Source organism: Gymnoscopelus braueri (genome assembly GCF_963280865.1).
Source record: "Gymnoscopelus braueri genome assembly, chromosome: 6".
NCBI classification, from domain to species: Eukaryota; Metazoa; Chordata; class Actinopteri; order Myctophiformes; family Myctophidae; genus Gymnoscopelus; species Gymnoscopelus braueri.
Genome location: NC_137607.1, coordinates 29,470,619 through 29,487,750, shown reverse-complemented (window position 1 = coordinate 29,487,750; position 17,132 = coordinate 29,470,619). Strand labels below are relative to the sequence as shown.

Genomic DNA, 17,132 nt, shown 5'->3' with positions numbered 1-17,132 from the left:
GGCGCAGTGGCCAATATATTATAACACAACTAGGTTGCTATATTTACATGGCAATTCATTTATAACTTAGAAAATTCTAATTATTAAACATACATTAAAAAGTATATTCAAAATGTTGAGCCCTGATAAGACATAATTGGTCTAATATTGCATTTTGCCATTATGACAGCCTACATGAGACCGGGATGTGTTTATTCATCATCATTATTATTACTGATTTATTTATTTATTGGGGGGGGGGGGTTCTGCATGTTGATTCCAGGGACGCGGCATATTAGCATATTCATGAGGGGTTGTTCCTGAAGGCGTGGCATAATGGCATAATTAATATATGCTGGAATTGTTAATGAGGGCACAGACAGAGCCAAGTTCAAGGTGCAATAAAACTCCTTTATAAATGTTTTTAATTGATCAAACATTTATACTTCTGACCAAGTTGGGATGTGTGAACTGTGACTTTAATCCCTGCACCTGGTCAGACTGAATTAAAGGGTTTGGGAAATGTAGACTGATATGTTTGGTATTTATGTTTTAAAACGTACTTTTAAAACAATTTAATCCGCAGATCAATACCTTCTCTTTCTGGCTCCTGGCTTTGATGATCTTGGCGGCCAACGTCAGTCCAGACGAGTTCTCCACGCACTTGTGGACTTGTCCAAAGCGTCCCCTATTAGCACCATATCAAACACATGAACAGGGCAGCAATGGGTTAGGCCCGAGATTTAGACTTTGTCATATGACGGCGTAAAAATTAAGAACAGCACACAATGAGTAGAGAGCGCAATATAAACCATTATCTCATACATACGATTTTGGGGGATGTCAAGGGCCACTCAGGCAAGTACATGAACATGTATCCACACACACACACACACACACACACACACACACACACACACACACACACACACACACACACACACACACACACACACACACACACACACACACACACACACACACACACACACACACACACACACACACACACACACACACACACACACACACACACACACACACACACACACACACACACACACACACACACACAGCAATAAGCTCCCTCAGTAATATAATAATGGGGGTTTTGTACTATGTCATTATGTTGGATATTTGAGCGATGTGCTTGCGTGCTGAAGGGTAATCTCCAGTTTGAGGGGCTGGATTTAGCACTGGCTTGTTGCATCAGAGGGGCCGCTATTACATAAATGCCCCCTGAGACTCCTAATCATCTGCCCTTGAGGGGGGCAATGTAGCCCCTTCACAGGGTGTGACATTTCCACTTATTTCACAAGACGGGATTGATGAGTTTTGTGTTCATCCAGTGTGTGTCTGACTGTGTATATTTGTACTGTATGTGCATGTGTATGTAACTATGTCTCAGGAGGCTGCAGGAGGCTTTCCCAGAGCCCAGCACAAAAATAAATGGCATGACTTCGGTGTTATGAGAGCCATACGTTCAGACATTCAGTGGACATACAGTATGAGGGTGTGGTGTGGTGCACCATGGGAAAAGACCCTGGCTTTCGTAGGCCCTTTCTCCTAATTGGCATGCTGGCTGTCAGCCCTCTGTTGACTCACCCTCCCAGGATCTCGTCTCTGTTGATGGTGTAGTACGTGGCTATCTGGTGGGGTTTGGGAGTCACAATGCGATGGTCAAAGGGGGCCGAAGGAGGCGGGCCTGAGTCTGAACAAAAAGGAGAAATGAGATCTGATGCACAGATCTGTCTCGTTAGCAATGTCTCATGTAGCCACAGCCTCGCAACTGTGGGACATAATGTTTTGGTCCTGCCAATCCGTAACCAGTTTTTTTAAACATTCTCACATATTTACAACATGACAATTAATCCCAATCCATATACTGACATTTTTGGGGTACTCCCCACTGAACATAAGCCCACAGAACATCAGTCAAACGCTATAGCCTTTGCTTCACTTGTAATTCGACGTCTCATTCTCGTTAATTGGAAATCTATAACACCACCTTCCTTCTTCCAGTGGGTTGATGGTGGTCTCCTTTTATAACTTATTTCAAGAACCTGACGTTCACATGACATAAATAGGTTTAGGATGTCTATGGCTGTATCTCGGGTCAGTGGCCGTGCCAGGTGGCTGGGTCTGTCCCCCCAATGTACCGTATATATGTATGATTATGGTCAACGTTGTAGTGACTACTATGGTTACTACTGTATGTTGTATAATAACTTGTATTGTGCCTCCTATGTTTGTTTTTTTTCCCCCTTTGTTTTTTATGTTTTCATTTTGTATTGTGTATGTGCTTGCTCCTGTGCCGTGTGTGTGTGTGTGTGTGTGTGTGTGTGTGTGTGTGTGTGTGTGTGTGTGTGTGGGGGGGGGGGTTCTAGATTGGGGACAACATTGTTGATTTCTGCCCCCATGTTAAATTTAAAAAATGATGAATAAAGTTTTAAAAAATGGGGGAAAAAATGCAATGTCTCATAATATTTTGTCTGGCTGGCATTTTCAAACAGAAAGTCCAATGGCAATGGCTTACAAGATGCTCAAGTTTGAAAGATGGCAAAGCTGCATTTCTTCCTAAATGAATTATGGTATCACTTGAACATGCAACCATTATTAATTTCTTGCTGTCTTGCCTGATTTAAACTTTTTGCGTGCCATGTTGCCCAAAAGTTCACAACACATTGCATTGTGAAATGTATAAATCAGGCTTTGGTCATTTATATTATACTATAAATGGACCACAGAAACTTCACTGCTTACCAATAATGTATTCCGTCACCGTAGACCCTTCCACCTCTTCTGTCTTCACTTCATCTGATTGGACAGCCTGACTCTCGGCCCCCTCTGCCACAGGAACTTCGACGTCCTCCTCTTTCTCGCCCTCCACACGACTTTTCTTATTGTCATCTTTCACCACACCTTCCTCTGTGACGCGGCGCTTGCTGCAAGTGGCCATGTCACCAGCTTCCTCAGAACTGTAATTTTCCCATGGTTGTCACGATTATGAATGAGAACTAAGCCTGTGGGCACTGTGCACTGAACTCACTGAACTGTGTTTTTTATGTACAGATGATCTGATCTATGTTTTATTTACAGACAAAATTTTCCCTTAACTTATTATGTACATTAGCCACTCTCTTAAATGCACTACTGTACTTCTACCTCTATATATCATTTAAACTGCATTAATGGGCTTGTACAATTAAGAATTTCACCCATATTACTTGTAATGTGATGTGACAATAAAGTTTGATTCTGATTCTGATTACACACAAACATATAATAATAACAATACGCAATGTATTTTGTGTTTTTAGTAATTACTTCTTTATTACGTTTTTGAAAGCTTGAATGTTTTGATTTGTTCTTGTTGAGTATTTTATGCCTGTAATCTATTAACTTCCTTCATTATGGAAAGGACTCCGAATAAGCCTATTGGCTTCCTTTCTTTTCTTGCACAGTGAAAAAAAATGGAAGTCCCGCACACTGTCTTCACTTAGAGCAGTAGTTTATTAGGCTACAACGTTTAGGTCTAAATGACCTTCATCAGGTATCTTGAGATACCTAATGTAAGTGAAGACAGTGTGCGGGACTTCCATTTTTTTCACGTTGCACTGGTTGCTTGCTCCTATGCATCTGTCCCAGTAGGTGTGCAAAACTTTTCTCTACAAAATGTTCTTGCACAGTAACAAATGCTTCTTATTTTTTAACATACTGTAGCCTATGTGCTGCACTTTCTATATTGTGTTAATAAACTAAACTAAACTATTACTATGGGCACATGTCAGGAACCATTGGTTCCCAAGACTACTTACTTACTTGCGGTACTTAAACTATTACGTACCTTTCCTGTGGTAGAGGACTGGTCTCACAGATCTGACTGGGAATGTCTGGGATAGTGCCGAGGACCTCTTGTGGTTTAGACTGCTCTTCCTCTGGTCCTGTGGTTCTCCTCTTCTCCTCCTCTCCCTCTGCCTCCTCGTCTTTGGGCCCATGTGTCAAGATGTCATCCTGGCTTTCGTCGCCTCTCTCCACGGCCCCCTTCTTCCTCTTCTCTGCCTCCTCCCCCACCACTTCCTCTTCCTCTGGTCGGGCAATGGCCGCTGTATCCAGGATCAACTCCACCAGATCCCCTCTACCTTCTCCCCCGCCCTCCTCTGCCTCCGCGCCGCCCTGGGAACGCTCAGCATTCTGCCTGTTGAACTTCTCCACCTGGTCCTGCAGCTCGGGCTCCGTCAGGGGCAATGCATCTGTTTGGTGGGACAAAACAGAGAGGACCACACAGCAAACCTTGTTACCAAGCTGCATTTCACCGTTCTTACATGTTATCTTCAGCATTACTGCACTGCAAGCCATCATTTGTAATGGTTTAATGCAATGTCGTGAATCCAGTGAATCACTTTAACCACATGAATCATAATATGAAAATAGCAGATTTACAAGCTCATAATGTTGTGAACTAAAGTATTAAAGGGTGTAAGTGGTTAATTCACGATTCACGCACAGTGATTTGCTATTGAAACTATACTGTACCCGCTGCATCTGAGGCCTTCTTCTTCTTCTGAGTCTTCAGGCCTTTCAGGCTTACTTTGGCTTTATCCTTCCCATCCTTTCCCTTGTTGTCTTTCTGCAAGGGTTTTGGAAAACAAAAAGTGAAAACGGACATAAATTAGATTAACAGAAGGCAGGATACACAACTAAACGTCACAGAATGCAGTACTGTAGGTATCGTTTGGACACAGGTACAGTACAGTCGACATCCTAGGCCTTGGCTGAGATATTATACGTTAAACTAAAGCCTGAGTTATACTTAGTTGCGCAGGGGTCACATGCCGATGTACAAGCTCACAATGCCTCGAAAATAGCTACTGCGATGGACTGTGAGATCTGTTATATTCGGTACGCGACACCGGCATGCAACTAAGTACATCAGCCTTAAAAGTGTAACATACATTTGTCTTCAGGCCTCACATTCCACTCAGGGCTCACTCACAGTTTGTTCACATATCATGAAAGCATTATATGCCATGGCTGTTTATGGAGTCCTATTTCCAGTGGAAACAGTACGGTCAAATAGACCAAAGTGTTTGTTGCAGTTGCTGCAGTTGCCGCCGCAGCTCAAAGTGAGGGTTTCAGGTTGTGCTGGACAGATTCTGTCTTCACTAGAAAGATTGGAGAGCTCTCCTATCATCTCTCCTGTCACTAGACCACATACGGCATCAAACAAACACACTTTCTGAATAAATACAAAATGGAGTGAACCAAATTTTATGAAGGCCTTTATTTAGAGCCGACTACTATCAAGGACTATTCTAAAACAAATCACTAACGCTGAAGTAATAAACATGACATTATGGATGTTTACATAACCCTGTCCCCACACATTAAGAGATGCTGAGTCAGTCAGCAGACTTCAAAAATAGATGCTAAGACACATAGACATGCACACTCACGCATGGACGCGCATATGCACAGACACAGACAAGCATGCATGCCTGCATGCGCGCACGCTATCAGTATATTTTCTATAGTAGTTGAAGTATGCATGGAGGTACTAACTATATAATTGCTGTTATGCATAGTGTGACAGGAATCTACTGACAAGTTCTCCAGCCCATGTAATCAATCACTCTGATAATGTCACCTACTCTTTCACCAGTATTGGGTGAGTTACTCAGGAAGTGTCTCTTCATTACTCCTTTAAAAAGTAATAGTATTGTGTTGTTACTTGGTATCAAAAGTAATTAGTTATGTTACTCATTACATTACTATATTACTTTTATATGGATATATTTATAAAACAAATTGATATATTACTTAGTTATAAGTTACTGCCCAACATTGCCTATCACACACCGACACCCACACACGACACCCCACACACACACACCCCACACCCACCCACCCACCCACCCACCCACACACACACACACACACACACACACACACACACACACACACACACACACACACACACACACACACACACACACACACACACACACACACACACACACACACACACACACACACACACACACACACACACACACACACACACACACACACACACACACACACTTGGGTTAAAGTGGTAAAGTCATAGCCCTCAGTATATTTTCTAAGGTAGTTGAGGTATGCATTGAGGTACTAACTATTGCTGCCATGCACAGTGTGGTGGGAATGTACTGACAGTACTGCAGCCCACGTCATCAATCACTGCAGTAATGTCACCTTTCCGGACAAGGCCACTGTGACTGACAGGACAAATAGCCTATGCTCTGAGCCCTTTGACATTCTGTGCCCTCTACGTTCAACCCGCTACTGAAAAGAGGTGCATACAGTAGGATAAGATCCTCTGTCTGTGGGTGAACAATATCAAGAGACAAAGAACCTTATTAACAGAACGTTATTTAACCCTATTAAACCATACAGGCCCGAAACCCAAAGTCAACTGCTTTGATAACATACAGGAGAATTAAAACAGTTTAGAGCCTCATTATTATCTATTTATATCATTATTTATTCATCAGCATCCTACTTTTATTTCCACAGGCCGATAATAGACACAGAATATATTCGCACGGGCGCCTGGTAGCTCAACCCGTTAATGCACTAACCACATAATCCTTAGAATCCGATGCCCAGAGTCATGCCTTGCATGTTTCCCCGTTCTCTCTGCCCTCGATTTCCTGTCTCTATACACTCTCCTATCCAAATAAAGCATAACATGGCAAAACTTAATCTTAACCACATGAACCCGAGGGTCCCTATTCTGGGGGCGAACATTCAGCGAAAATAGCTGATCTACAAGATTACAATGCCATACGTTGCAGCAAGTTGTGAGCTTGTAGATCTGCAATTTTTGGCGAAAAGGGAAAAAAGGAGGGGGACTAGTATAGACCCCTGGGTAACTCCGGTTAACTAAGTATATCGGATTTAAGCGGTTAAAAAAAAGAATATCTTCACATGGAAGCATTAATGCTTCCATGTGAACTGAAGCATGGTTTTATTGTTATTACATTAAATGTAATTTTTAATAACAATAAAACCAGTAAAGTTTCTATATGGAGCCTTTACAACCTCGCATAAACATTTAATGATGCGCCACTTAAACACCATTTTATGTCCTAAGAATAACCATCCTTTTAGCATCATTTGTCACTTGTCAGTGACACTGACAGGTTCATTTCTATGGAGCTCGTGGTATGTAAATCTGACAAGGACAATGCTGTAGGTCAGAGGCTGTATCAAGCCCAGTTGGAATGTAATTAGCAACTTTTTGGATAGCATTACAATACAGAGGACACAGCTCAACTAGATCCCACACTATCCAGGATTTAGGACACAGCTGTTGGATGATGTATACTGTATCTCTTCATAAGAGTCACCAATTTGTAAATAAAAGGCACTATATGGAAACAGAAAGGGTATAAGCCCCATTATTCCGACAACCCAATAGTCCAAAAAAAAATTGTTTAGTGTGAGGTCATGGTTATGGTTACGGTTAGGCTAGGTACTGTATAATGTGTGGCATCTGACCAATGATACTAAAGACTAATGCCATGGCACCAACATAAAGTAGTAAGCAATCATCCACGTTGTGTATTTCTTTGCACTGTACCTTTTAAACGTTACTCTTCTGAGGTTTTACGTTTACGACTTTTAAAACTTTCCTTTTGCCTAAAATGATGTCCTCTCACATACAAACTCACCTTCCTACTGGTTCTGCCAGCTTTGCTGCCAGGCTCTTTGAACAGCAGCTCCACCAGCCGGGAGCTTTTCACCACCTCCCCGATGAAGCTGATCACCTGCTGCATGCCCTCCACCAGCCTCTCCACCCCGTCCAACCTGTGACCCTGTCGCTCCATCTTCTCGCCGGTCTCCCGAACCGCCCCCCGCAGCTCCCTGCACGCCGCCTTCACCTCTGAGCCCTCCTGACCGCCCCGGACCTCCGCCCGCATGGAGGCCAGGTCGCGGCCGACCCCGCCCACGTCCTGGGACAGCCCGTCCAGCCGGGTCAGAACGGTCTGCTGCATGCTGAGCAGCTGCTCCATCTGACAGCTCAGGGAGTCCAGGTGGCTCTCGGCGCCGCCGCGCAGGGTGGCGTCGCTGCTGGCCATTCTTGCAGGGGATGCGAGCGGCTTTTCCGGTGCGGCGGCCGGTGGCTTCTTCCCCCCGACTTTCTGACCGTGCAGAGGGTTGCGGTCGTAGACTTTGGCCAAAGAATTGACCAAGCTGGAACTCATGACTGCTTTTGGCAACACAGGAAGCTGTGATGGGTGAACGTCCGCCTGGAGCCCAAAAACAGCATGCAACACAACTCCTCTTGCCTCCTTCTCACCTCAGCACAAGGAATTCCTTCAGTTGATTTCCGTCAGTTGATTTCTTTCCAGCAGGACTCTTAACAACTAACTCTTCTCATAGATTCCATTCAGTTCCATCCAGTCTCGCATGGAATGACAATGAACACCATGTTCTACAAAGCTACAATGAGACAGGGAATCTGCTGCTCCATGAGAGGTGCGGAGAGGACATGCTATAGTCTATCTGGCAGACCTTCTCCTTTGACTAGCACCACAGAGGAAGGTGGAGTGCTTAAGAATAGCCGGTGGGTGTCCTCCAAATAAACAGTGCAGCCCCCCACCAGTCCCCCATGGACGTCAGTAAAGTAAGTGGCCAGTGATAAGGGCTGATGGCTCGGTGCGTGGTAGGGGATTGGCGGGGGCTGGGGAGTTATGTGTGTGTGTGTGTGTGTGTGTGTGTGTGTGTGTGTGGGGTGGGGGGTTTCGGGGGATTGCTATGTGACATCTGAGACACTTGAAAAGCTTTTCAGCCAGGTGTCAGAATCTTGACTATTTTGCTATTGAAATATGATCCAGTAAAATGTGAGACAAGTAAAATAGAACAAACTGTTACTATGGATGGACACTAAAATTATTTGATAGTTAGCTACATTTTAACTGTCGGTATATATCCCTGTAAAGGTCTTGTACAGGATCGTTTGAACCAATCTTCTAATTTACTTATCAGTGTATATGGCCTTAACACAGATGACAGGTGCAACCCCCTGTTAAAGACATTAGGCATTGTGGGTATTTCTGAACCTCCTCAAATGCCAAACAGTTCTCATACTGTAACTGACTTGTTTTCGCCCAGCAGAAGTAATGGCAGAATATTGCACAATTACTCCTCAAATGTGCAGGTCAAAGCCCTTGTCCCAAAAACAAGTTCTGCACTTGACGTCAACGGCAAATACATTTCACAATACTATAGCAAGACCTGAGATGATGGCTAAAATCGCCATGCCAACAACACTTTGGACGCGATGATATTCAGAATCTGCAGTAGCATGTGATCGTCACTTGCACTTACTGCTCAATGCAAATGTTCTGGTTACCTCTTAATGAAAAAGCATCAGTTGAGGTTCTTTACGTGTTCAGTAATGTAGAGAATCTAGGATTCAAAATTCAAAGAATCAAAGACCTTATTTGTCACATATTTACTGTATGAGCAGTGAAATGTTGGTGTGGCAGACTCTGCCAGACTGCGCTACAAGTAATGACCAACATAGTACCAAAATATAATACAAGTAGGGAATAAAAGTTAATTAATTAACTAATCTTATAATACAGGTAAGGTACTGTATAGTAATAGCCTACAGTATAGTAATAGTGAGCAAACAGCATCATTATACCCAGACACTGGTGTAGTGAATGTCAATTTAGAATTGCACCTTCCATGGGTTGATATAGTACTACTGAGGTAGGATAATAGGAAACATACAGAATAAAGAATGTACAGAGAAAATAAAAATAAATGTATGAATAAATTAGCAACCAACGATACTGTATATACAGAATACAGTTAGTGGTATATGTCTATATGTTGTAGCAAAAAAGAAAAATATACCGAATCTCAGAGTGCATAAAATAATGGATGAATAAATTAGAGACCTAAGATATACAGAACATACCTTCATGCAGCAGAAGGATGAACACATTATACAAGTACATACAGTACATGGTGCAAATGGAAGTCAGTATTATGTGGTGAACTATAACAGTTTTGCCCTATACAGTAGGTACGATATAAAACAATATACAGTATGCAAGGAGGAACCAGATGCTTTGCGATAGTGGGTTATATAATATAGACTTGCCTCTCAATCAGCATGAGACGCAATACGCACAGTCCCGAGTCCTGAGTGTTAATTTAACCACGGCAGTGAGCTGTACAAATGGACCCGAAAGGGTCCATTCATTTGTACACCGTCATAACTCAGGATTTTACAGTGCAGTGAAGGAACACAGGAAGCAGGTGGCTACTATTGACACCAAACAACTGTTGGTAATAGGGTGAAGGAAATAGCCACGAGAGGAAGAGAGAAAATGTAGGCTACTGCACCTCTAGGGTTACACTGAAAAACACCCGTCCAGCAAACAAGAGTGCATGGAATACGGACGTGTGAACACTGCGACATTCGTGCACACACAATTGACACTTGCTTCTTCTGCACATTTCTCAAGACGGTGCACTGACCCCAAAGCTTTCCACCATCTCAATGCAGCGGTGTTTAGGAGCAGTGCAGCCTGAGCCTGACCCATATCTGGCACCTATAGAGTGGCGCCTGTCCCATCATCCCTGGAAAAACCTGACCTAGCCTCCTTGTTCGCTGGCACTGTGCCACTTTTCATAGAATGAAAGCTGTCAGCTGTCAAGCCCAAAGCTCCGGCGTTCATATCCCCCAGTCCTCCCCCTATTTACCTTGCTTCTCAGGTGGGGTTGTGCGATGACGCTGATGAAAGCTAAAAATAGCACAAACACTGTGAAAGTCAATACATGCTTTCTCACTGAAAGGCTAAAGAGGTCATTGGTGTTGATTGGGAAACTAATGCACACACTGACCAGGCACCTGTTTGTCACATCTTGGTATATGAGTCATATGTCTCTCTTATATAATAATGAACACTGAGGATTTTACCATGTACTTTCTTTCTCACAAGGACTATTGAGGGCACCGTTGTACTAGGGCTGCCTGGCTGCAACTATCAATTATCTTAATGAAAAATCTATCTATCTATCATATATCAACGAATCTATCAGAATTGTTTTTAAATCATCGACTAAATCGATTAGTCTGATTAACCACATAAGCCCTATTTTCTACTTTGATGAACAACTGTGTTGCGCAATAATTGCAAAAATTGCAAAAATTGCCAATCTACAAACACAGGTGATCAATGGGCTTGTAGATCTGATAGTTTAGGTATTTTTGAGAATCGATTATTTTATTAAAATACATTATTCTTTTAGAATTGATTAAATTGATTTGTTCGAGTAACTGTTGCACCCCTACATTGTACCATTGGCCTTCAACCAATCAAAGAATCATGGCATAATTCTCAGTTGGTGCCATGTTTTGATGCAGTCTGACGAGTCATGGACAATCCTTTGTCTAGAAAGAATCCTAGAATGTGAGAACAGGAGGGTGAGAGGGTCAGGTGTTGTATGTTATGGGTGGTTTAAATATACTGTATCCTGGCACAGTACAATTTGACAGATAAAATCAGATCTGGCCTGGTACACCGGCCCTGGAACAGAATCAGACAAGCCACTAACAACGGACACAGTCCAGCCTATGTATAGGGTTACTCAGCAAGACTGCGAGACAAAGTCAATACATAATGCTTATTCTCGCTCCACACGCTATCCAGTAATACAATCTGGCAAGGGCTTTCACCTCGCTCACTCAACAGCCAATAGCCTCAGCAAGATAGGATAGAATGGAGCTCAGTCAAAGGCTACAATAATAGCCTAGACAGACAGTATGTGCATGGAAGTACATTTCCCCCCCGAAGCTAACAGCCTATGTTGAATTGAGCAGAATTCAACAATAGCATGGCAGGAGCTCAGCTGTCTCGGAATCGCATCTTCCGCATTGGCTACCATCAGAGCCTCGCTATACCATCACACACAGGAGAGCTGTACAGTCGTTCAATTTCAGTCTGTCTTACAACATAGGCCTGTGTATCCAAAACGTTTTCATGGTGCGACGAACCCAGGGAGGAATTTTGGCCCAGGGGGGGCCCACCAAATACTTTGTGCAGTAAAATCAGCAATACATTCTTATTACCTTGTGAGATATAGGGATAGAGGAAGAGAAAAAAAAATACATTTCTCTATCTATATTGTTTATGAATGCAGTATTACCCTTTTCAGTCTTCAAAAAGATAGAAAAATTATTAAATGAAATATATTTATATATATCTATATATATATCTATACACACACACACACACACACACACACACACACACACACACACACACACACACACACACACACACACACACACACACACACACACACACACACACACACACACACACACACACACACACACACACACACACACACACACACACACACACACTGGTGCTCAAAACTTTTTCATGTCAAGGACCCCCAAAACGATATACCCCCATCTCAAACTGTTTTGTTCCAGGGACCCCCAGAAGCAAAGATTTGAGTTAACAATGTTTGCTTAAAAAAATATATTCAAAGATTTGCACACATTTTCACGATTTTTCAAAAATTGCAGATCTACAAGCTCAGAAGTGACGCACCATGAGCTTGTATTTCTGCTATTTTTGAATAGCCAAAGTATAAAATAATGGTTAAAGTGTTATTAAACACATGCTTTCCCGGTTTTAATGGGTTAACTGGGTCTATTTTCCCTCTACACCAGTGGTTTCCAACCTGTGGTCAGAGGCCCACTGGTGGGCCTTCAGGATATTGCAAGTAGGCTCTCAAATAATTTAATATAATTGTATTGATAATATAACATTAATATTACAAAATCTGTGTAAAAAACATGTCATGGGATTTTTCTCTTTTAAAACTTGAAAAATGTGTTTTCATTGTGAAACAGATGAAATGGTACTTAAAGTACACGATCCAGGCCAGAACACAATCGATTAATTGATCATTAAAATAAACATGCAATGAAAGATGCACACGGCCCACCCATCTGACCACTTAACACGGCAACTGAATGGCTACCGTGTTAAGTGGTCAGATGGGTGGGCCTTGAACACCTTTCGAGATTTTCAAGTGGTTGCGAGGGTTGGGAACCACAACCACCGCTCGACACTAAATAGCTTCTCCAAAAATAGCCGATCTACACCTCACAGCGTTGTGTAGATCAGCTATTTTCATCGGATCGTTGCCCCAGAACACATACGCTAGGGTTCAAGTAGTTACTGATGTGACCAGGTTTGGCAATTGGCAATTACATTTAATATACAGTACAGTAGGCTAAAAGTTACTGAAATAACACACACACACGAACGCGTGTGCACGCTCGCGATTGAACCACAGTCATCATGGTGTTATGCAACTTGGAAGACAACTGGGTGAAACATGAGAGGCTAGGAGAGGAGACATTCTGGCCTCTGTGACTGTGGGTGAACTCACAGTTCACCCAGGCACTAATACACACATACCAAACATACACACACCCTGATACGTACTGTAGACAGAGAAGCAGACCAACATACACACAGTCTGATACAGTAGACACAGAAACACAGGCTAGCAAACATAACCTGAATACATAGACACAGAAACTGATCAGCAAACACAACCTGATACATACACGGAAACAGACCCAAACAGACCCACACACACACACACAGTCACACACACACAGTCACACACACAGTCACACACACAGTCACACACACAGTCACACACACACACACACACACACACAGTGTGTTTTTCTAGCACCTTAACTAACGTCCATAAGTATATCATGTACAGACATCTACTGCTATGCTCACGCACCTTTATATCTTATCTCAGGTGTAAATATGTTTTTTGATTGTTCTCTTGTTTGATCTCCTTTCCCCCTTGCCCCCCCCCCCCCCTGCTTCTTCTTCCCTTTATTTTTTCTATGGAAATTACGACACAATGGGAACTATGCACGAAAACGAATGTCACCCACTTTTTTACTTCTGTAAACCTGTGATGTGCCAATAAAGCTGATTCTGATTCTGAATCAGAACACAGACCAACCACAACACCCAGGCAAAATGTTCAGGCTGTCAATCTCTGACTTACTATCATGCAGTTACTTCTGATTGGGTGGGACATACAGTATGTTGCGGTCAACCATGTAATCACAACGTCTCTGGTTCGATTCCAACAAGTCACCTGGAGTGCATGTCTTTCCCCCTCTCGGCGTGCACTCAATTAACTGTCTCTGTACTATCCTGTCTAAATAAAAAGGGAAAAATTAAATAATGATCCTGTCTGATTCAGACACTGACAGCAGAAACTAATTTCTCTTTAAATGCACACTACCAACTGAGCTGAACTGAGCTGTACATTACTGGTCCAAATACATGTGCCTTGTGCCCACTGCTCTAGTAATTTACAAACAACAAACATTTGTGCAGATGCAGAAGAACATTTCTGAACGCATAACACTTTGAACCTTGAGGCAGATGGGCTACAGCAGCAGAAGACCAAACTGAAGAACAGGAAACTGAGGCTACAATCCGCACCAAAATTGGACAACAGAAGATTGGAAAGATTTTGCCTGGTCTGATGAGTCTCGATTTGTGCTGTGACATTCGGATGGAATGTGACGTCTACAGAGGAACGTCTACAAAGAATGGATCCATCCTGCCTTGTGTGAACAGTTCAGGCCACGTATTAGGCGTACCTAATAAAGTGGTCGTGAGCAGTGGTGGAAAAAGTACTCAAGGTTTTTACTTAAGTTAAAGTATCAATACTGCAATGTAGAAACACTGTTTCAAGTAAAAGTCCGGTAATCAAAATTTACTTGAGTAAAAGTACATAAGTAAGTATTGGCATCAAATTATACTTAAAGTACCAAAAGTAGAAGTACTCATTATGCAGAATGTCCCGTTATCATATGTCTAAAATTCATAAAAATAGCAGATTGAAAAGCTCACAACGCGTCGCAGTTGTGAGCTTGTAGATCCGCTATTTACAAATAGCCAAAGTTTAAATAGGGCTGAAGAGGGTATGTTTTGTAATAATAATCAAAATCTACAAAGTAACTAGTAACTAAAGTTTTCAAATAATTGTAGTGGAATAAAAGTACAATATTTGTCTCTGAAATTGGGAATACTTCAGTAAAGTAAAAGTACCTCAAAATTTTACTTAAGTCCAGTACTTGAGCTACAGTACTTTAGCTACTTTCCACCACTGTCGGTGAGTGTATATGTTACAGGGTGAATGGAGAACCAGGGTGATTGAAGAAGGCTCGCTCGTTTTTACCACCCACCCAGCAATTCTGTAGAAGCAACACTAGACACTAGAGGGAGCCACAAGCCAGGCTTGTGCACAAGCATATATGGCCGCTACCACACACACACACACACAGTCACACACACGCGCGTGCGCGCACGCACACGCGCACATGCTTTCAATGGACTGTTAAGATACTTTTATTGTGTTCTGCTGGCTTTTGTTTTAGTTTCTCCCTGACACACACACACACACACACACACACACACACACACACACACACACACACACACACACACACACACACAGTGATCCATGAAAAGAACTATTCTGTCCCTATCGGTTTACAAATCAAACGGCGCTGAGTCGACTAGTGGAGCGTCGGCCGGTCACCGCGGGCACTCGCGCCTGGAGGCGCGAGGGCGCGCTTCCTCGGCCTCAAGCTCCACTAAGTCGGCGCGCCGTGCGTGTGAACGCGTGTGGGGGGGAACAACAAAAGACAGGTCTCCGTCGGCGCATCAAAGCCCCGCCTCTCCGCGCTCTCCTTCTCCTCCTCCTCCTCGGAGGAGAAGGAGAGAAGGAGAGGACGGGACGGTTTAAAACGCGAGGAGGAGGAGGAGGAGGAGGAGGCTCCTCTTCCTCGCGAGCCTCGCGTAATAACCCCCCGCATCGCAGCGCCGTCCTCCTCCTCCTCCTCACGAGCCTCGCTAATAAACCCTGTCTCGAAAAGCCCCGCATCGCCCCGAAGCCCCGTGCCTAAAAACAAGCGCTCTGTCTTCAATCACCCTGGCTCTCCAAACACCCTGTGACATATATACTGTATATCACCTCACACCTTATTACAGTATTCTGGAAGCAAAGGGACACAGTGCCACCAATTGGTAAATATCACCTTTTAACATGTTTAGAGCTGTGCACAACATGCATATAACAAATATATGCATGTGCATGTTTGTATACTGTATAAAGAAGAATGTTTGATTGTTTAAAGACTATTATTTATATACTGAAAACTGTGTTTTTTGTTTGTTTCTGTCTTAGACCTGTAGGCTGCAGTTAGACCACATTTGTTTGGTCAATATCAGCACTGGCTGACTTCTAGGCAGACTATGGTGGCTGTTATGCGCGAGGTGAGAGCTACCGAAGAAGTGCAGACAGTTGGTGTCTGTTTGTGGTGGTACTAACATTTCCATGTGGTGCATGGTGGTGGTTTAGGCCGACAGGGTATGCTGTCTTGAGAAACTAGTTACTCAATACCGCCCCCATCTGGCAGAGTCAGGTTAACTCCCAGTCAGCCTGACTCACTGTATAGGCCCTTATAGAATTAATGACAGTTATCTGGAGGGATGAGGTATATTATTACTGACACATTATCAGGGACCCCCAATAGAGCATGGGTCTTCAAAAGGGGGTCCCCCGACCCCTAGGGGCTCCTCAGCGTTACTGCAGGGCGGCCAGCAAAGTTTTGTGTGATAGGAATGTTTTTTTTTTCCTTCTTGAAAAAAAGTTAATATGTCAAAACACATTAAAATGAATCCAACATAATTATCAGCAAAGATCATGTGTAAACAAACAAACAAACAAACAAACAAACAAACAAACAAACAAACAAACAAACAAGCAAACAAACAAACAAACAAACAAACAAACAAACAAACAAACCAAAAAACAATAATAATTTAAACAACAGAGGTAGGCTACTGTCAAATGATGCTATGCAGCATCAGGCAACCCATAGTCACTTAACCCTTTGGAATACTCCCAAACTAGTCTCAAATCTCTCATCCGTCAACAGACACTGATGAAACAACAATCATCTAAATATGGTGAAATAGCTTTGAAAGCCTCTTATCAAGTTGCACGGA

General features: G+C 42.9%; 1 protein-coding gene across 4 annotated transcripts in view; it reads right to left on the bottom strand.

Annotated features, from left to right (window-relative positions):
- mylk4b (myosin light chain kinase family, member 4b) overlaps positions 1-17,132 on the bottom strand; it is a gene marked incomplete at its 5' end in the record, with an annotated part of 67,236 nt that overhangs the window by 4,682 nt on the left and 45,422 nt on the right. For 2 of the 4 annotated variants that reach the window (XM_080431483.1, XM_080431485.1), the window contains 6 exons: positions 574-667; positions 1,585-1,714; positions 2,743-2,957; positions 3,827-4,232; positions 4,516-4,609; positions 7,698-8,231. In XM_080431483.1, the coding sequence (XP_080287609.1) occupies positions 574-667; positions 1,585-1,714; positions 2,743-2,957; positions 3,827-4,232; positions 4,516-4,609; positions 7,698-8,231 (1,473 nt within the window). Of the gene's footprint in view, positions 1-573; positions 668-1,584; positions 1,715-2,742; positions 2,958-3,826; positions 4,233-4,515; positions 4,610-7,697; positions 8,232-17,132 lie in introns of those variants that run through there. The other 2 variants (XM_080431484.1, XM_080431486.1) reach the window with 2 other exon arrangements.